This window comes from Tauraco erythrolophus, chromosome 1 (assembly GCF_009769465.1).
Source record: "Tauraco erythrolophus isolate bTauEry1 chromosome 1, bTauEry1.pri, whole genome shotgun sequence".
NCBI classification, from domain to species: domain Eukaryota; kingdom Metazoa; phylum Chordata; class Aves; order Musophagiformes; family Musophagidae; genus Tauraco; species Tauraco erythrolophus.
Window position 1 is genome coordinate 47,399,960 of NC_141465.1, and position 21,743 is coordinate 47,421,702.

Genomic DNA, 21,743 nt, shown 5'->3' on the forward strand with positions numbered 1-21,743 from the left:
CTACAAATATAACATCGAGTACAAAAAAAACTCAGAATTACAAATTGCCTTCGGATGATCAATACTTCCACATTTTGCTTTAGAAGCTACAGAAGACTTTCAAAGATCTGGAGTTTCTGGTAGGCAATACTGCAAACATAACTTTCAAACTGATATCCAATGCTCCGAAGCGTGCCTGCGAAATGGCTCTAAGACTTTCTGATAGTCTCACTCATCTCAGTGAACAGGTCAGCTACAAAACTCAGTGATGAAAATTTAAACGTCAACTTTGTTAGCTATCTCACTTCTTTCAAAAATACATGGAAAAGGAGGGATAGCTTATGAACAGAAGTTCCTGCATGGGTAGACTGAGACAGTATCTCAGACTTTTCATCAGGTCATAATTCTAACATTTTAACAGCATCCACTAAGACAGTGATTGAAGGAAAAATGAGAGATAATAGACATACACTGAGCATTCAACCACTTCTGAGGAATATCCTTTCCCCTGAATGGTTCACAGAAAACAGGTAAATATTGAGCACTTGAGTAAACATTATCTTCCTAACCTACTTTTACTCCTTTTAATCAGAGTGCCACAAAGAAGTCTGTTCCTAGCTGAGGAACAGGGTGCACTCACTGGTGATTAAGTATGGTAAAGAGGCAAAGAAGATGTATCGGGTTGGACTAATCTAATTTTGGACCAGAATTCACAGACATTTTGGTAGTGTGGACAAGGAAGTACCCTCTACATAACGAAGTGGATGATATCGCCAGTAAAAAAAAACAAAGGGATTTTACAAGATTCTTAGGATAGGAGGCTCAAAACTAAACTCCTAGTTTGCTCTGCATGATACGTAGCAGTAATGTCATCAAATCCAGTTGTCATGTTGGGCTGTCACAGCTAGAAGAGAACAAAGCAAGAAACTGCCCGTTACTACATAGATAGGAAGCCTCTGACATCGTTCTTGAACTTCCAGCACCTTCATGCACTTTCAGCAATTTTTCCATTGATTGGCTCCGTGCACAGAGTCTCCTGCTTAAGTCAGTTATCTCAAATATAGAATGGCAATTTCTTATACATTTATCCTCACAACACCCCTGTGAGGTAGGGAAACGCTAATATGCACACATTTTACAGACAGGATAATAAGCCACCCAAGAGGCTGAAACACATCGAGATCTGTTCTTTGGTACTCATACCTACCCCAAATCAACAAACACCAGGGACTAAATCCCTCTCAGGATCTGGATCTAAGTGACCTGACCATACACCCTGCGACATGGCAAGAGCTCAAATGACAGTGACTTCGTGGTGACAGGAACTGTGAGTCAGGTCCCCCACACAGAGCAATTTCTGTAGAAAGTCACGTCTTTGTTTTTATTGACAGTGAGTTACTGCTTTCAACTTAAAACGTCAGAGTGAAAGCAGAGGATAAAGTCTCACACTTCATGGTTACACAGTGTTTAGTTTTGTGCAAAGCCTTGTTCTGAAGGCTAGTAAGATCATCCAAGTATGCTATCGTGGTGGAGTGCAATTCACATCTAATCTGGTCTTTTCTAGAAATGTATTTCTTCTTGCAGCAACACTCACTGGAGAACACATGTATGCAGCCAGTCACATAACCACACTGGGGCAACCGATCAGGGATAGAGGAAAGAAAAAAAAACAAGGGGAAAAAAAAAAGCAATACTAAAACCCACTCACCCATAACATTGCTTTCCCCAGGACACAAGAGTTTTCCCACATCACGCTTTAATGACATTTTCTACTTGCCAGGTTATTCGGTCTGTTTTTCTGACAAGTGTTAACTAGCTTTAATATCTACAAGACATTGTAAATCCTGTAACACAATTACCTTTTCCTTCTGCATCGAGGTATTAGTCTGACAATTTACATTTACCTCTGACTGATACTTAACGTTTTCACCACAAAAAAGGTCAAATACAGTGAAGGAACTATTTGTGCAGATTAAAGCATCCTGATAGTATTTCAATGTGTTTTAAGTTGTCAAAACTCCAACCGTTTTCTCAATTCCATCTTGTATTTACCATATGAGTTTAGGGAAATAGCATTGTTTTCCAAATTTTTTATTTCCTTCTCTTCTTTCCTTTTTCTCTCGCTGGTCTACTTTAGGTTCTCAGATATTAAATTTGTGAGATGTTAGATATTCTATTTATGCTAGGTGACAAAAAAAATCTTCTCAGTTAGCAGCCACCCTTGTCCTCTTCTTTCCGCTTGAAGTCTTTCCATCTTTATAGAAGATTTTATTTAGTGACCAGTAGAGTCAGCTCAGAACTATCGTGTAGGTCAAAAATCTAGAAGAAAGTTGACAGTAATCCGTTTTTCCATCTCCATCGCTGCACAAATCCTGGAAGAAGGTCTAGAAGTTATCAAGCTTCACATTCATCTAAGTGCTTCTGATGTGCAGAGGATATTCATAACTCCAGACTCCACCATCAATTCTTAAATTGACACACTTAGCACTCAACAGGGCGGTACTGATATGCATTTGCTGTATCTTAATTGAAAGATTTAGTTTAAAAAACAAACAATCAAACAAACAAACAGCCTAACAACCCAAAAGCAAAGTTTTCATACGGAGCACCAAGAGCAACTGTACAAAGACAATCTGTTAGTAAGACTGGCACTGTAAGCAAACTGAAAGGTATGATATTTACCCTCCCCGTGCAAATATATATACACCTTAGTTCCTGCTCTGGAGAGCTCACAATCTAGAGGACACAGTGCAATACAGAGGCAACAGAACAGTGGCATACAGGCAAGGATGAAGGGGGAAAAAAAGATGACCATATCAAAATAGCATTGTATCGTTCTAAGGCTTGTATACTGCACAGTCGGTATTGTCCATTTAAAAAAAAACACCATATAATAATTTTTATGACAATGACATGGTAGTCCTCAATCAGCATGAAGACCCCGTCCAGCTGGTTCACAAATACATATTAAAAGAAAAAAACCCACCTTAAGAGCTTCCAATTTAAACAGACAAGACAGAGAGAGGGTATAAAACAGAGGCACAGAGGAGGAAGAGATTCTCTATCTGATCAGTTACCCAGCAGTAACAGACACATGAAACACATTCTTATTTACAAAAATACTGCTCAACATTTTTCAGTCACTGGGGGTTAACATCACCCTACAGAAAGCCTTAAATGAGGAAAAAAAAGACAACAGCCACAAGACAGAAAGGAAAATAAAGAAGAGCTCAGATAAAAATGGACAGAACTCCAGAAAAAGGTGGTTGTGAGAAAGAGGAAAAACATTTCTTCGTTACAGCAGAAGATAGGATTTTGAAAGGTTGACTGTAGTGAGCAGATGGAAGAGATAAAATTACAAGAGAAAATTACTAGTCTGAAATAGATTCAGAGATAAAAAAGAAAGCCAGTGGAGGAAGGCAAAACAAATAGCAGACTAAAACGAAGGATGGGGCAAGGTCTACTCATCCAAATGTTTGGGTTGTTTCTCATATTTTAATCGTGATTTGCCACAAGAGTGGAAAATTAATTTAGTGTATAATTGCTCTAAAAATCTTGGCATATCAAACCGGTCAAAAAACCAAACCAAATCAAACCCCAACATCCAACAACAACCAATCCACAAACCAAATTACTCTCCAAAACTATACCATTCAAGCAACTTCAAAAACCTTCTGCAAAGAGTCCAGCAGTAGTCCTTATTTAAGAAATTGGAATGAGAATAAACTTGGTCAGAAGTTGCAAAAGCTATTTCATTAGGCAAAAAATGGTTAACTGTATTCTGATCACCTCCTACCTCCAAGGCTTGTGGGAAGAGATATTATTAGTTATGTAAAGTTCTAGAGCTGCAATTGTTATCAGTGTTGTTTCCTTCCATGCAGTGGGTGTTGGTTACTTGAGTAAACAAGAGATCAATGGTCAACTCTTGAACAGCAAACATGGGATGCCTGCACTGAGCCTTTACAAGCACCTGATTAAGCACGCAGAGTTCTTGCAATAAAATTCAATAAGCTACTTCTCAGCAGTGCCGTAGAGCCTTTGAATAACTTATAAAATAGCTTTATATCCCAGAGATACTATGAAGCATATTCCAGAATTTGACAGGTTTTGTGCATAAGCCCACGCAAACTTCTTGGTTGAGTTGATCTTAGTAATTTAAATCCCTTCAAACTTCAAGATCCTAGAACAATCTGAACCATTTTTCAGAAGCTGGTACAAATGGCAAGAACTTCTCGATCATTTCTTCCTGTTCACTAAACTCTTTGCATATATTGGTCAGCCTGTTGGCCCAGATGCATGAGAAACCAAACCAGCATGAGAAATCAAACTATTTTCAGACTTTAAAACAAAAAAGGCTAAACCAGCCTATTCCTTTCCACGTATGCAACTTATTTTTAAAAATTCACTTTCCCATCCTGGATGATGGGTTTGATTAACTGCGTACTTCTTACCAGCCCTTCACTTGGCTTGATGTTTGTAAGCTGGATCACTTCAAGGTGAGCAGACTGGGAAACCAACGGATCAGAAGAGAGTGAGATAATGTGATCACAGACGCCAGAGAGAGTTTTACACTAGGAAGAAAAAAAGAAAAGAAAACGTCACAATAAGCATACCATTGCTAACTATTTTCATATCGACCTACAATTTAAAGCACTGCATTTATAAAGTATATATTAAATCGCATCACTGCACCTACAGTACAAAATCCATTTTTTGTGATGACCCCGAACTGACACAGCATCAGACAAAGGAAGAAGAAGAGGCAAATGCTTTTGCAACTGAGCAGAGAGAAAACGGGACTGCAGGAGCTGCTCCCATGTGCTCTCCGGGTCAGGTGCCCTGCCCTTGAGCTGCATGGTGAGCTCCAAAGGCCCGCTCTGCCCACGTCTTTGGCAGAGACATTAAGTGCCCCCAAACCCCACTAATTTCAGTTGAACGTGCAGATGTTCAGCACAGATGAAAATCAGGCTCTTAACGATGACAAGTAACTCCCATTAACTCTGAAGTTTATTCTATACTAATAAAACACGCTAATTGACTTTGGCCTGAGTTTCTCACGTTCTGCTGCTGCCAAGTATGATTTACTATTGCAGGCCTGAAGATTACAATAAACAACCACTTCACCATGGGATAATTCTTAAACCTGTTATCCTTGGCAGCCTCTTTGCAGCAAGATAGAAAGCAAGAAGTTTCTAAAAAGGCTGGGACTGTCAAACGAGTACTGTGTATCTCCTCATCTCTCACTCCCTGAACTCCCTCATCTCAGAGGCAGAGAAGCTGTGATTTTTTCCTACCATCCTCTCATATTTCTGTAAGCAAGTCATTTTTGAGAGTTTCCATGTTTTCCATGAATCCCCTTTCAGCATCTAAAACTGGTTTCTTGTTTCAGGTTTCCAAATGTGTGTTTTATCAGCAAATTCAGGGATTAGGACATTCTTCTGCATCCACAACTGTGAGTACCTCCAAAACCAATTAAGAACCAGCTTAACTGCTCTCAAATTTAAAAGATTAAAGCTAACCAGTCTCCTCAAATGACTTAAACACAACTGCATACGACTGCTGCACCAACCTCCCTCCCAAGATTGCAAAGCATATTTCTAAAGGTAAAAAATATCTACAATAATGCTATGGAAAAAGAATATAAAACTGAACAAAACCTCTTTGCCAAATCCCCATTGTAATTCCAAATGTCAAACTACAAATACCCTATGCAAAAACGAAAGCAAAAAAACTTAAATGATACAAGCAACAAAAAACTCCAGTGACAATGAAATCTTAATCCTGTTACAGAGACCATTACATTGTAAATAATTTAAAGAGGAGAAAATCCCAAACAGTTGGAAGTTTAGGTTAGTATATAGATGGCTTATTTCATTGAACAATAATGTTTCAGAATGAATAAACAAAATAGAATCGAATGGAAAATATAACAAAATTTATATTACCAACATGACCTTCTTCCAGAGATAATACCACCTTCAAGCATAGACACACACATGTAACTATCCCTTCTGCTTTATCTGTATTTTCTGATGTGGAATAATTTCATTAAAATGAAAATACAGATATGAATATATTTCATGTATTTTATTAATGATGCAGAATCATTACTGAAAAAAGGAAGTCACAAAATATTTAAAATGGAGTTACGAATGCTTTGTGCTTTACCTGAGTTAGGAAGAAATGAAAAAGTGATGAAGTGAACTTTATTGCAAAATTGGGGTTTTTGTGGCTTTTTGGATACATCAAAACTCCTTTGAGCTGACATTTTAAAAAGTTAAAAATAATATAAAATTCCATAATGAAAATGAAAGCTTAGATTTCCTGTTTGTTAGGGTTTTTTTTTTTAATACAATGCCAGCATGTTATTTGTATTTTCTTCTCTCTTGTAATTGCACTGAAAATTATTGAAAAAATACTTTTAGAAACTTAGAGAACACTCAGCTCTCCACAAGTGAAGTGAAGACACCTACATCATAAATCATTCTCTGGTGATAAAAACTGAATTTTTTATATGTCTTTAGACATGTATTCACTCACCTTTTCTTCCTATTAATCTCTTTCAAAACTACTAAATTTCTGAGGTCCCGAGCAGCTTCAGAGAAACTTCAATTTACAATGAATTAATGTATGATTTTTCTCTCCTATTCCCAACTGTTGCATTGCAGAGAGATGCCAAAATGCACGGAAAGGGAGACTTCCTATCACCTAACACAAGGTATGCCATTTCAAGTTCACAGATGTGGCTCCTCGTTCAAAAAAAAAGTCCTTGGCTGCCTTGACAGATGATGAGGAAAGGAGTGAGGCAAGTCCAGGATGAGGCCTGGAATAGAAGCCCATGCTGAGATGCATTAAATAGCTCCCTGGAGCAGATGCTCTCCCTCTGCCTCTCTGTGAGAGGAGTACAGACTGTCTATACAGTAAGCCTATGGAGATCAGCATCTCAATATGGTTATATTGGTTGCAATCCTAAAAAAAGGTGATGCGAATATTCCCCAAGAGGAGGTCTGGAAATATTGGATGCCAAAATCACCAACTTACTACGAGAAAAAAATCTCCCGTATGCGTCCATGCATTTCTAAAAGGTTATTGTCTTTCGGGTCTTGTGGCTTTCTTTCCGTCTTTGATATTCATATCACCGTGCAACAGCATAATATTGTGCCCATTCTAAGCACAATAAATGAGCCACAGCAAAGTCCCTAGAGAAGACTCTACAATCAGAGGATGCTCTTTCTGATGAAGGCTTCAAATTCTATGACTTATCCAAAATGTAAACACTCATTCAACATGTGAGGATGCATACGTAACTGTCTTCCTCAAAAACTGATGTTTAGGGGCAAAACTCTGCCGCATTATTATAAAATCTTTTCCACTTCAGAAGTACCCAGATCTGACTAGGGTGAAGACAAAAGTTGAAGACAAAGAACTTTCAAAGCTTCATTAAATGTTATCAGATCGATTACCATGAATTAGAGATGGCTGGAAACCACAAAAAAGAACCCAGAAGGTACAAAAAAAGCGAGAACAAAAGTTCTTGAATTACTTCTCTCATTTGCTGATCAACAGAATCAGCTTTTTCTTCTAACAGAGCAGTAGCGGACCTGAGTGATTCAGTACCACAACACGGCATGAATGAACTGCACCCATAAAGTGTTTCTCAAGAAACAGTCACTCCAGATAATGAGACCTAATCATAACATTATCTCCTTACTAGTTATGGAATAGTTCTGTCCAGTAAACTTCTTTTGTTCAAGCATATTTTGCCTTGCTTGTGAGAACTGTCCTTTCTTTTGGAGGGGGGAGGATGTTTGCTGTAGGAGCATTTTAAATTTAAGGCTCACTGCTATTGCATAGTAAACTGGCATAGTCACATTGCCTGGACTTCCAAGAAACGGCTTGCTCATTTGTTTGTAATTAAACTACTCATCTAATTTCAGAATATTATGTATTTTATTACACTTTTCTTGTTCCAGCATAATTTCAATACCTTGGGAACAAAAAGCAATTGTTTTAGAATGCAAGTCTGGGTTCTGCCCAACTATCCAAAGCTTTCAGCTGCTACAAGAAAGCATCTAACAACTCCTTTAGTTTTCTTCTGAAAGTATAAGAAGCCTATTTATGTTAGAACACTTACAGAATCTCACAAATCTCCATTAACTAATTATATATACATTTAAAGAATTTTGGTTAAACTCTCCTTGGTTAAAGAGTTGGACTGTAAGTAGGATCAAGTGTCTATTGGACTTGTGCGAAAGGCAACTTTTTAGGAACTCTGAGCTTGCCCAGAGCCAGGACAACAAGGGGCCCACTCTTACACAGCAGGCACCCTCTCTCCACTGCAAAGACAGGGTACACAGGCGGTCCCTGGAAACACGTCCAGAGGCTGGCACAGGCAAAATAATGCATTTTTCTTTGCCTTTACTCTCAGAAACATCTCATTCACCATTTGTGTGTTTTTTTTCTTGTGTGTGCATGTCCAAGGAATATGAGAGGAGGAGGAGGGAAATTCAGCCCCAGGAACATATTGGAGCTTTGGTGGCTCTGGAACACATTCATAGGGTACAGTCACGTCAATTTACAACAGAGTTTAACCAGCGGCTCTGAACGTAGTTACTGTCCAGTTCCTGCCCACATTACTGCCATTGACTTCCTTGGCCAAGGCTTTTTAGTATACCAACCAGCACAAATCAGCATACAGACAAAACAGCCTTTTCACCAGGAGCATGCTTTCTCCCCATTAGACCTCTTTATGGAAAAAGACCTTGGACCTATTCAGTGGATAAGGACCTTCCACGGCAAAGATGCTGTCACATGGCACAGGAACAACGTTAATTTAATGTAAAAAACATCCTATTGTATTTAGAAAGTTCCTAAGTAAATCTTCTTCAACTTTGACTCTATGCTCCTCTTCCCAAACAGTTCACACTGTGGCTTATGAGGTTAATTCCATATTCATTCAAGCAACAACCCTGCCTAAATCTAAAGTTATGTTTGATGCTACTTTAATTGTAGCTTGATTAAATTTTCCCTAAGCTCCACAGTCTTCACTGGAGCTTTCCTCTTGGCAGATGTAAAGCCAGTTTGATAAATTATGTAGGTTTAAGAAATACAGGGGAGGGTATTATTACATTTTTATCAATAAAAAGTTTTTAAATTATTATTTTAATTTATGTAAAGTAATGGACTGACATAATATTTTGCATGTAGGCTACTCAATTAATTTTAGTGGAAGAAAAGCACACAAACAGTGCACTTTTGCAACTCATTTTATTCCAAACAATTTATTAATGCATTATTTTTTAGTATAACTCTTCAGCACAAGCTGTATCATAGATGTGCATTTCAGTTTCGCTACAATGGGATGATGGTACAACTAATTTCTTCTCTCAAATGGTAGTTACCTTTTGTTACTTTGTAAAACTACATCTCTTGTTTACGAAAACATTGTTAACAGGATCAGGATCCTTTATCTTTTGTAACTGTTGATTCCCGTTGCAATGCAGTACTAGCTACAGCAAGACACACAGGAGGATGAGCATCCAGTTGCTCCACAAAAATCGGCAGCCATTAAAAACACCCGGCCTTTCTCAGGCTGCACTCAGCTTTCAGTGTGCATGGTATCTGAACAAAGGAAAAGGATTAGGTCAGGCCAAAAAAAAAAAAAAAGTTACTAATGATTAACTGAGAGAAATAACAGATGATTACATTTTCTCCTTTTGTCACACTGTAAGCCTTACAGCAATGACTGTTCTCACTGTAAGCCTTACAGCAATGACTTCAGTTCTCTTTTGCAGTAAACTCATCACTGCACTTTAATAATAAATTCTCCTCTCTATCTCTCTATTCAGTGACAAACTTATAATTGCAGATTGAAGCTACACCACAGCCTTTATGTGCAAAGCTAAATGATTCAAAGGAGGATGAAAAATATCACTACATACCATCTAGTTGTCTGGTAGAAATTCAAAGGGAAACATTTTCTTTCACTCAGAAGGCAACTAGTTTACAGCCCAGAGCATGAAGAATTAAAGATAATACTGTACCAATTTCTAATAGAATTTCCACAATCACTCCTCCTTTCAGCCAGGGGGGTGAAGATCTAAAAGTGACTAAATGAGATTAGCATCTGTTCTGATTCTCTGTGGATACTTCAATTTGTGCTCTTCTGCAGCACAGTGGAAGTACTTAGGGACACAGTTAGCTCCAGAAGCCTTCACAAGCTGTGGCCTTTCCTCAAACTGTTCATCTGTTAGCTGTTCAAGTCAGGCAGCTATAGGGTCACCAAGCATTTCTGGTCAAGCAAACAGACTTGCGTTTGTCCCTGTCCTTATTTTCACCCAGGCTAGTGACCAAGCTTGAATCTATCTTGCCAAGTATTTGCAATACTGAGCATCCTGGCTTAAACACATTCCCAGGGCTGAGGGCAAGAAAAGCCCCAGCCTCCCCCATCAACTCTTTCACCTACGTCATTTGGGTGAGGGATAGGATGCCAATAAGACACACAGACATTCAGGGCTAAAAGTAAGAAAAAAATGTCTTGGCAATGTAAAGTTTAATCTGTTTGAAACAATAAAAAAGCTCAGTTAGTTACAACGGACTGAGACAAAGCAATTTGCTACATGAGCATCCAGGATGAAGTCTAACTAGTTAGCTTAAGCCAAACCAAATAATTATTAATCAATTACTTTTAGTGCAAAACATTTGTTGTGCTGTAGAGAATACATCAGTAACTCTGGGAATCTTAGAATCAACAGAGCCTGGACTTGCATTTGTACATACAAGAAGTTTAAACAGTGAATTAAATTTTATTTTGGATGCAAAAAGAGAGGCTTCTGTTGGAATGAAGTTTGCTGGGCCTAATTTGCAAGATATAGACTCTTGAAAGGAAGCACGTGGTTACCTTTTTTTTTTCTTTAATAAGACAGTAAAAATGATAAATTTGACAATGCATTTTTAGTCAATTATAGTTCTTTAACAAATATTCAAATATAGTGGGCAGGAGTGAATTATCATCACTGTGATTTCTGCAAGGCTTGTAGCAAAAAGAGAACATTCTGATCCATTACTTGTTCTTTTTTTTTTTTTTCAATTTAGTAACTCTTTTAAATTTAAATAGCTCACTTGTTTTTCAAAAACTTCTGAATATTAATTTCACTCTGTGGTTCTACTTTCTGTGTTTTTCCAGCTCAATAAAACTGTATTTCTTTGCAGGAAAAGCAGTGTAATTTTAAGAAAGTGAAATTCCTTCTGAAGACATTCTCTTTTTTTATAGAATTAAACTAAAAAGAAAATTCAGTTAAAACTTATTATTAATCTGACTAGAGCCCGGCTTCTACTTTCTATAATTAGTCCTGCTTGCTTTGCTCTCACTTTAATACTCTACTGCTTCAAATGGATTAATCTGAACTAGATATTTCCATCATATACAGCCTTGAAAAGCTGGATGGAATCAATAAATTATTCTTCAAAGATTTTAAAGCTCTGTTCAGACTTTTGCAATGACTAACATAACTCCCCAAATAAGCAGAACTGATACCCTTTTAATCTGAGCAGTTTTCCATACATTTTATCATCTCAAGTTAAATCAATATAAAGATTCTAAATAAAAACTAGCGAAAGCATATTAATTTCCAGTTTTGGAGTAAACACTACACCTAATGGTTTATCCTTTCATATTTAGGCCCACTGTATTTTAAAACCTGTTCTTCTTAAGTTTCTATTAACATCTACTTCTGTTGGTATTATTTTCTGGTGATATTTACTTTCTGTTTATAGTAATAAATTATTACAATTATTATTATTTATTTATTGCATCGCTTACTGAGCAAAAGGTAACCTGGAAAAAACATACTGAGAAATGAAGTGGCAGAAATACCTAGCATTTCTCTGCATTCATGAATATTTCAGAAGCATCAACATTTTAATGAGCAAAAATCAACACATTATTCCTGTGTTGTTTTATGCTTCTTCCTCCACAGAAACCAAGTGTTTCTGTGAACAAATTCACAGGAAAAAAAAAAAAAACTTTAAGAAATATAGTTGTCTTTAAAATAATTGTTTCAACACACCTGCAATTCTAAGGCAGAAAATTATAGAAGAGACATTTTTTCCCAGACACACTTTGCACTTCCATTTAGAAGAAATAAACAAGTTGAAGCAGGTAATTTCTTCTTAAAACTTCATCACTCTTCCATAAGACCTTTTTCCTCTAGACACATTTTATGTGTTCAGTTGAATAACACAGATTACTTTACTACTTAACCTAATATTATAAGTGACGATCAAAATGCTTTTATACAGCATTTGAAACTCCAATTGCTTGGAGTAAACAAATACATTTCTTTCTTGAACATACACTGAAGCTATACAGTTCTGTCTCCATAGAATACCTTTTCTTAAACATATCTGTGATACCTAAAAATCTAACATCAGAATAAGTTTATTGATATTAAAATATACTATCTATGGACAAGGTGATTCAGCAGTCTGTCCACATGAATAACCAAACTGTCACCTCTGAAAGAAAGACGGCATTAATTTGCTTTTCTGGAGAAATTACTGACATCGGAATAAGAGCACAGTAACTATTTTTTGGCCCTACCTAATTAAAGGAAACCAACCAGTCATTTAACTGAGGATCTTGCCTTTGATGAGGGATGTTGCCGACTCCACCATGCTTTAAAGGAATGCATGAAGTCTCAGTGACAGGTTAACTTCAAAGGTATCCATGTAGGCATTTCAATAGCAGCAGAGTGGTCTCACATCCCCTGCCTGTGCCCACATACTCTCATGCCCCCTGATTTGGCACAAAGTAGGCTCACTCCAGGGAAATGAGGCAGCATCCCCACAGAAGGTGTGTGCCTACAGAGATCTGGTCTCTGAACCAGGGCACTTGAGTCCAAAATAACACTTTGACCCATGTGAATGATGGAGATGTTCAACCAAGAACACAGGTTCTGCCTGAAGTAAACCACTGGATCATCAACAGATAAAGTAGACAAAAATCAACTACTTTGATCCAATGATCTGCTCCTAAGATGGTAAATTTCTCGATGTCCTAAAGAATAAGAGTACATAACTGTCATTTAATTTATTTTCATTTCTGTAGATGTAGCTCTTTTTAACTTATGTAAGAAGGATCTCATAAAATTTGACTTCAATTCTTAGTGGGAACCATCCCTTACAACAAGGATTTCCTTAGGCTAATTGCATGAATTGCTAATTAGATGTAAGTCATTGCCTTTCACTTTTGTGACAAATGTTGTTTCCTTGTATCATGAAGAGAATATGGCATGTGAAATCATACGGGGTGAGCCCACGGTTTTGAATTCAATTTCCTCTCTAAGTCATCCTAGTGAACACAGATGTATGTCGGTGTCTGATTATTCCAAGGCAGCTGGATGTGATGCCGACCAGACACCACTTCTGTTACGTCCAGGAGTTTACACGGTCTGCAGATGGGAAATCTGCTCAGAGAACAGACTAGGCAATAGCTTGGTCTTTGAATTTAAGAAGAGAGAATTTACTTTCTCTCTCTCTCTAATATCTGTATACATGTCCTCTCCTCCCAATCTTTCCTAGTTCTCCCAGTATCTCTCTTTCAAGATTCTTTCTATGCCTTTACCAAAATTTACTACTATTCTTTTTATATCAGAGAACCTTCTCTTTAACATTCACCTCTAAGTTTACCGGATGCACCGTCTATAACAGGAGATTTAAATTCTTAATCCCCCTCTAAACATTTTTAACCTAGTTTGTACTCGTGCATTCAAATATTGTTATCCCATAAGGTGTCTAACCTCCTCTCTTCTTTCACACTGGCATAAAAATACTATGCAGTCTGTCAAGATCTTGACATCAGTAGGCTTTTCCTCTCTTTTTGTAATCTACCTATTAGATTGCTCCTCCCCAGATTGCCTAATGAGCTAAAGTCATAACATCTTCTTCTGTCTTCCAAGGAGGGAGGTTAGAAGGAACTGTGACTGCTTTCAATTACAATTCTATCATGAACCTTTTCAGCTGCACTTGTAAAATGCTCCCTTTCAAATTCAAAGTATGATTTCAAATTCCACCTTTTAATTATTCAATCATAAATTTATCTCTTTCCTCGATTCCTTTTCGTCAGATTTTGCCTCATAAAATCCCATCCATCAGCTGAAATGCAACATGATCTAAGTTACGTGTAATATGTATAGTCATTTTTAAAACCAGGCTTCAGTAAAACATTCGATGCCCTGTTCATGTTTCCTTGCAAGCTTGAGCACTAATCGTAGAAGCTAATTAAGCTCTCCACAATAATATATATGTCCACCTGTCACCACAATGAAGTTACTGTGGATTAAAGAAATAAGCCTGTGTGAGTCTGAACGATGTAAGATAATATAGCTTTTGAAACCTGTTTCAAATTTGTGTACTCGCATATCTTAAACGAATCCCTCTCAGTTTCCTCAAAATTTTCTGCTTAAGTCTATAATAACTGATCCTTCAACAGCTTTAAACATCTCTGTTCCCCTTTACAATCTTTTTTGCTAATTGGTAAATGGCATATACTGTATATAGCAGATGTCAGAACTCTTGGCTCTCACAGCAGAAAACAAGCATGTATTGAAAACCAGGCTATATATAATGATTTCAAACTCACGGCACTTCAACTTTTGCCAAGATTATGCAATTAAAAACTTCATGACTTAAATACCTGCTGAGATCAGCCTAGCAAAGATGATGATGTCAGCCTCACTAAAACTGCTAATTCTTTGTGTCCCACAGGGAAAAAAACGTCAATGAAACTTAAAAATACAAGGAGACTTTTTTATTCCACATCACTGTGAAATCAAAGCATCAAAAGCTTATAGAATTCAATTTGCCAAGCATTTGATACAGGAACATTGGAAAAAAAAAGGTATAGAACAAATTACTGGGAAGCTCACCTTTTAAAATAAATAAATGCAGTATTTTATTGCTTAAGCTCCAGTAATAAGAAAACAAAACTTACCTAAATGTGAAACGCAGTGAATAAATTAAACCAATTCATTAGTCTCTCTTAGGAAGAATATCTTTGTATCTAACTTTTAGAAATTAGCTCTGGGTCAACTTAATACTCACTAAACTACAGCCACAACATGAAAGGCAATTTAGTATCTAAAACTTAGTTGCAGTTTTCAGATGAAGTTTACTCAAGCTTTTGACTCTCCATCCACCAAAGTACCAGCGTTTCAAACTCATCCTGTGTTCTGATGCCCTGACGACTTTCATCTGCTTTACTTATTATCAATAGCACCACAGATTCTGGGAATAGACCGTTGTATTTACACTGAGAATTCCAAAGGAAAAAATTGCATTATTTTCCTATCACTAGGCTAGCTCCATGCTCCTATGAGGAATAGAACTGTATAAATTAAGCTATATCACTAACATAAATATATACAATTTAGTAGCAGCCTAGCAAACAGCTGTCTCAAAAAAAAAAAGCCATTTTTCAAAATCATTCTTCTGACCATAGTTTACATAATAACTATGATGAGCCTGAGCCAGACAAACACAAACCCTTGCCAAGTGCCAGGCTTCTCATATGCCAAGTTCAGCTTCATAACATCATTACCTATTCACAAGTAGTTCCATACATCCACTCAGTCATACCCAGACTAGTTCATTATCACATTGGCACTGCATAGAAAAAGCACAAAAGACAAAGGTCTATAATTCTATGTAGTCTATACAAATATATTTATTGACAGAAATCCAAACACTACTCACCACATGAAGAATTTTATTCTCTGTTTCATATACTGTGCAATCCTGAAAAAGTAAAGCAGAAAAGACAGGTTAAATTGATCCAATCATATCCTTCCTAGATTTATCCTTAAAAAGAATTAAACTGAACTGAAAAGTCTTTAGGATGAAATAAAAGATTTCAAAGTCTCAAAAAGAATGCAAAGATTCGTGTAACCAAAAGATGAAGCCACTACAGAAAGGAAATACTGGTAAACTTTATATCTATTCATTAATTCTTCTTGTTCCTTATTTGAGACCAATAACGATCTTCCTCTCTTTTACATCCTTTTGGCACATACCAGCTAGTCACATGTATGCTAGATGAGTGGCTTCAACCAGCAGTCCCTGACCGTAGACAAAAATGACCTGCTTCTAGTGGTAACACTGAAAAACAGAGGTACCAGCAATAGTCTTCAATAACTAAGAAAGAAAACTAAGCTGAACAATTCCTGCTGAGCTGAACTGACATGTTTGCACACCTTGCCAAGGAAGAGAAGGAAAACCCTGGGAAAGGAAGAAAGGAAAAGGGAGCCACTGGTTGTTTATAACACTCTATGCAATGGGAGGGAAGATAAAGGCAGAATAAAAAACGTACAGGAAGCTTGAGTCAGACCAGTCAGCGTAGGTTTATGAAAGGCAGGTCCTGCTTGACTAACCTGATCTCCTATGACAAGGTGACCCACTTAGTGGATGAGAGGAAGGCTGTGAATGTTGTCTACCTAGACATTAGTAAAGCCTTTGACAATGTTTCCCATAGCATTCTCCTGGAGAAAGTGGCTGCTCATGACTTGGATGGGTGTACTCTTTGCCGGGTGGGGAAGAGTGACTGGAAAGCTGCCTGGTGGAAAAGGACTTGGGGGTGTTGGTCAACAGCCAGATGAATATAAGCCAGCAGTGTGCCCAGGTGGCCAAGAAGGCCAAGAGCGTCCTGGCTTCTATCAGAAATAGTGTGGCCAGCAGGACCAGAGAAGCGATCGTCGCCCTGTACTCGGCACTGGTGAGGCTGCACCTCGAATACTGTGTTTGATTCTGGGCCCCCACTAAAAGAAAGTCATTGAGGTGCTGGAGTGTGTCCAAAGAAGGGCAATGAAACTGATGAGGGGTCAAGAGAGCCCAAGTCTTACGAGAAACAGCTGAGCGAATTGGAGGTGTTTAGTCTGGAGAAAAGGAGGCTAGGGGAGACTTTATTGCTCTCTACAACTACCTGAAAGGTGGTTCTAGCAGGGTGGGTGTTGGTGTCTTCTCCCAAGTAACAAGTGATAGAAATAGCCTCAAGTTGTGCCAGGGAAGGTTAGATTGGATATTAGGAAAAATTTCTTCACTGAAAGAAGTCAAACATTGTCAAACATTGGAACAGGTTGCCCAGGGAAGTGGTGGAGTCACCATCCCTGGAGGTATTTAAAAGACATGCAGATGTGGTGTTTAGCGACATGGTTTAGTGGTGGACTTGGCAGTGTTAGGTTGACGGGTGGACTCGATGGTCTTCAAGGTCTCTTCCAATCTAAACAATTCTGTGATTCTATGACTATCTTATTACATACAGCCTGCTGGGGATTGCATGCAGACTGTTATCACCTTATGTAGCATGTGAGGCAGCTTCTATAAGCAAGACTAATAGATAGGAGACTGAGGGCTGTCAAAGTTTTTCTGACAGGCCAAAACCTCAGTGGATATAGAGAAACAGAATTAGTAAGACAGCACGCACATGAAATACAACCAACACTGGTGAAAGAACCACAACAGATGCTGTAGCATCATAGTGACTAGTGCAAGCTCTGTTTAGAATGGTTACTTTATATCTTGCCTAATAACCCACATGAAAAACATGACTAAGTTTTCACGGTTTAAGTCCCATCTTTTCACCAGTTTATCCTATTAGAAAAACAACTTTGTTATATGCAACTGTTTTAAAAAACACAAATTTTTAATCCATGAAAAGGTTCGAGTGTTACTCAGGCAAGAAAAGCCAATGTGTTCTTAAGCTTTATATAAAACAACCTATGCAGAAGTAGCAGGTTGATCAGGGAGTATTTTCCTAATAACAGCTGTTGGCATTCAGGAAACATTTGCCCGTAAGTACAGCCAGAAACAAAATCTAATGCATTTAATTATATGCAGACATCAATGAAGTATGTGCAATCTTAGTAGCAAAACACACATTTCATTGTTATATGTGGGAGGGCATGTAACATTTTGAATTTGGATACATCTATGTTGTGCATGGCTTCTTATGAATAATTTTGCAAAAATAGCAGGAAGGGATTGCAACATTTATAATGAAGAAAAAAAAGTGCTTTTAAGCAGACATAATTATTTCATGGGTAATAGGAAGATATTCCTTTAAGTTTAAACATTCAGCTTAAAGAGGATACAGTTTGAGAAGTCTCACAAATAAGGCCAGAAGGATTCCGGGTTCTTAAATGCGATAGAGGTTTGTTGCAACCAAGAAAACAGGGAATAACAGAGAAACACTGCTACATCCTTGAAATGAAACTCTTCCAGACAACTCTGAAGGAAGCTAAAGAAATACGCTTATTTCTGACAAACCAAGAGTATACATAAAAAAATAAAATATTTCTGAATCTACGAAAGATGATAAAGCAAGTGGAAAACTTCTCAGGCATTCAGTCTATGTATAGCGGCAGGTGGCCTCACTCCGTAAGTTCTCTCCTCAACACACAATTCCCTATAAATCCTGGGTCTGGGAAGAGAAATTGCTAAATTATTTCATCACATAGCAGACAGCTGATTGTTGATGCTACATCTTCACATTCAGGTAAGAGAGAAAAATAAAGCCTCAGTAAACAATAAAAGACAGAAAAACGTGAGGAGAGTAAACACAATGCTTAGGTAAAAAAACAATTCCAAAATATACTTTTTCCATATATGAACGTCATCCAACTAAACGTAAGTCAAGCCTGAACTCAGAGAAATGTGCAGGAATGCAAAGATCCATGCTGGCATAGCCCAGAGCAGCCCTGAAGTCAAAGAAACCTAGTAAAGGTCACCAAGCTGATCCCTGCATCGTAGCAAGTTCATTTTAACTTCCTGCAGCCATCCCTAGAGATGAGGGCTGACACTGCTTCTGAATGATTCCAAGAGCAAAACCCACATGTCACTTTCATTCATAGCGAACAGTTTATTTCCCTTTGGATTTTTTTAAGTCACTTCACTGCTTTGTGCTTTATCTTTAAGAAAATGCTGAGGATAACCGTGCCCACCCTCTTCATACACCCCTTAGGTAGAATGATAAGCTGAATGCTTATTACTGGGGGCCTTTACCATTTACAATTATTGCTTTTTCATACCCATTTCATTTCAACTAAAAGAGCTTAAAGCACTTGAGAACTATAAAAAGAGTCGCTAACTACGCAATTAGAAATAAATTTGTATTCTTAATAGCATACCACCCACAGCTGGAGAACATATCTTCCTTTCATACTTAGACTACAAGGCTGTATCTTACTCCTGAAAGGTCTTCTTAAATATCTGTTTAACCACAGTTTCAAAACATTGCAATTAAGGTAAGAAACAGATCATATGCAAGTTTAACATCAACTTCTTTCTGCTTTAGAAAAGCAGGAACACACAAAAAATCTGCAACCAAGCTTTACTCCTACACAAGCTAACAATTTGCTCTTCACTTAGTGAAACAATACTGTGATTACCCCTGAACTGAAATACACAGACAAAGAAAGCAGAAGATATTTTACTTTTACCTGTTTATTCTCTGAACTTCACACATATATTCACTGACAAATTGCAACTAAAGCTAGGCTATATGATCTTCATCTACCCAACCAAACAAAACTTCAGCTGAAAGAACATCAGATTATCTTCTAAATGCGCATTATTTTCTAAAAGATTAATAATGTAGATTGCTAACAAAGCAAAAAAAGCAGTTCTATTTTAATTTATACTTCCTGAAGATGTAGGCAGATGTTGGCCATTAGCAGTTTCAAAGAGGAAAATGGGACAGTATCACCCGCAAAGAAAGAGATATAAAAGGGGAATATGATGGGACAACTTAATCGCTAATATCGGATTTTTATGGTCACTCTTTCCAGCTCTGCCTCATGCATCAAAAATGGCAAAAGTGACCTTTGTGGAGGAACTAGGCTAAGATCCTAAACAAAAAAGGAAACGAGGTCTAAATGGGAAGAAAAAGAAAAAGGAAAAAGATGCCATAAGGGAGGAAGATACGAGGAGCAAGAACAAACCACACCAATATGGGAGAGGGTTCTTCTGCACTTTCAATCCTGGTATAGTTTTAAAATCTGTTTTTAAGACTAGGAAGACCTATGCCACACCACAACTGCATCACTTACAGAACTTCTGACCTTTGCAACCACAATTCTGCATTGTTTCGACAAAAATTGAAAGTTTTATTTGCAAAGATCTTATTGTAGTATTATGATTAATAATTATAAAGACACTTAAATTAAACACACTAAATTAGACAGCACTGACTGGTGACAACACTGCAAAACATACACACCTCACCCCACCCTGCTCCAGACACTGCTAGAATAATTCACGTTAGGCAACATATATAAAACACAAATATTTGTGGATTTTATTTTTTAAAAGCAATGTTTCTGGAGCTTTATTTTTCCGTTTTATTTTCTTCTCCCCTCACTATTATTGCCTTCTTTTTATACATTTTTCTTAGTATGTCACAGAAGTGGAGAATGGGTTTAGCTAATTACACCAGCACTTTTCTTACTCTTTAGTCCTTTTCTTTGCACCTGAGTTGACTAAATCTCAACCCAAAATGTGAAGCACTGAGATGAAGAAGACCTGCCAACTCATCCCACTGGTCGTATATCCCACAGGGAAAAAATGTTCACATACTTCTCCAGTGCTATAACTGAGATAATATTCAGCAGAAAACACTTCTGTTTTTGCACGTATATGATCTGGTTTACAAGTCCAAGTTGGCAACTTGTCAAATTACCTACTGCAATTACCTGTCAAACACTTGTCCTCTCAGGGTACTTGCAGGCTATAATCTTGAAACATACCATCATTACTGCTACTAATACTACTACTACCACTACTATTGATGTTTTTGCCACATATTCTAGGCAGCTGCTGCACTGCACTCTTCTTGGCAGTCTGAAGTTTCTGTCAACTCCATGACTTAACTTCAGAATAAAGTTATGCTAGCTCAGAAAATAAAATATATACCTAGAAATAGTTAAAGGATACAAAAAGGGAGAATTGCAGAAATATGTTTATTAACTCTTCCAGCAACAAATCAGAAACGTTTCAGTATTTCTAGTAATCCTTAGATCTGAGTGCTCAAGACAGAGTCTGGGCTTCTTTCACTATATCTTCTTGTTTAGCACAATGCTTTAGTTGCTCATGTATATTTAGTCACCCTAATTTATTTTTTCCTTCAAGGCAAGGAAATTTCCTAGGCAGAACTGATACAGAAGCAGGTTACACAATTGTCAAGAATGAAAACCACATCCCCTGATTCTCAGGTAACATGTTAGCCCAAAAAAGTCCTTTGTGAATTCATATGATAGCACTGCTCAAAAGCAGCCTGTGTGGTGCTACAGAGGTAGTCAACTGGAGCAACTTGCAAAGAACAAGGGCTTGCCATGAGAGCGTTTGTTCTACAGGCAGCTTTCAAGCTGCTTCTGGTGGAGCTTCTTCACTGTTTTTTCTGTTTTATTTCCTCTGCAGTCTAACTGAATCTGCTTGAAGGCAATCTACGCGTGTGTGTGTGTGCGTGTATTGCACTCTTTTCACCAGTATTTTGCTGATAATACGTAGGCAAGGTTAGGAGCACAATTTTAAAAGCCACAGTGAAATTGCCTGGGAAAGGCATCTTTCATGAGCAATCCCACGTCTTCCATGTCTAGTTTAAAGAGGGCAACAGCTAGATTTTATGTACTGCTTGAAAACAGATGTCTGATAGAATTCCTGTCACCATTATTTTGAAGTCACGTAAAATGTTCTAAACTATGTAAGTCCAGCTCTCT

The 21,743-nt window shown here is 37.6% G+C and overlaps 1 protein-coding gene across 1 annotated transcript in view; it reads right to left on the minus strand.

Moving 5' to 3' along the window:
- The window catches only part of CNKSR2 (connector enhancer of kinase suppressor of Ras 2), a 218,047-nt gene that overhangs the window by 122,296 nt on the left and 74,008 nt on the right, over nt 1–21,743 (minus strand). Inside the window, 2 exon segments of the mRNA XM_086608968.1 lie at nt 4,431–4,550; nt 15,733–15,774. Coding sequence (XP_086465094.1) covers nt 4,431–4,550; nt 15,733–15,774 — 162 coding nt within the window.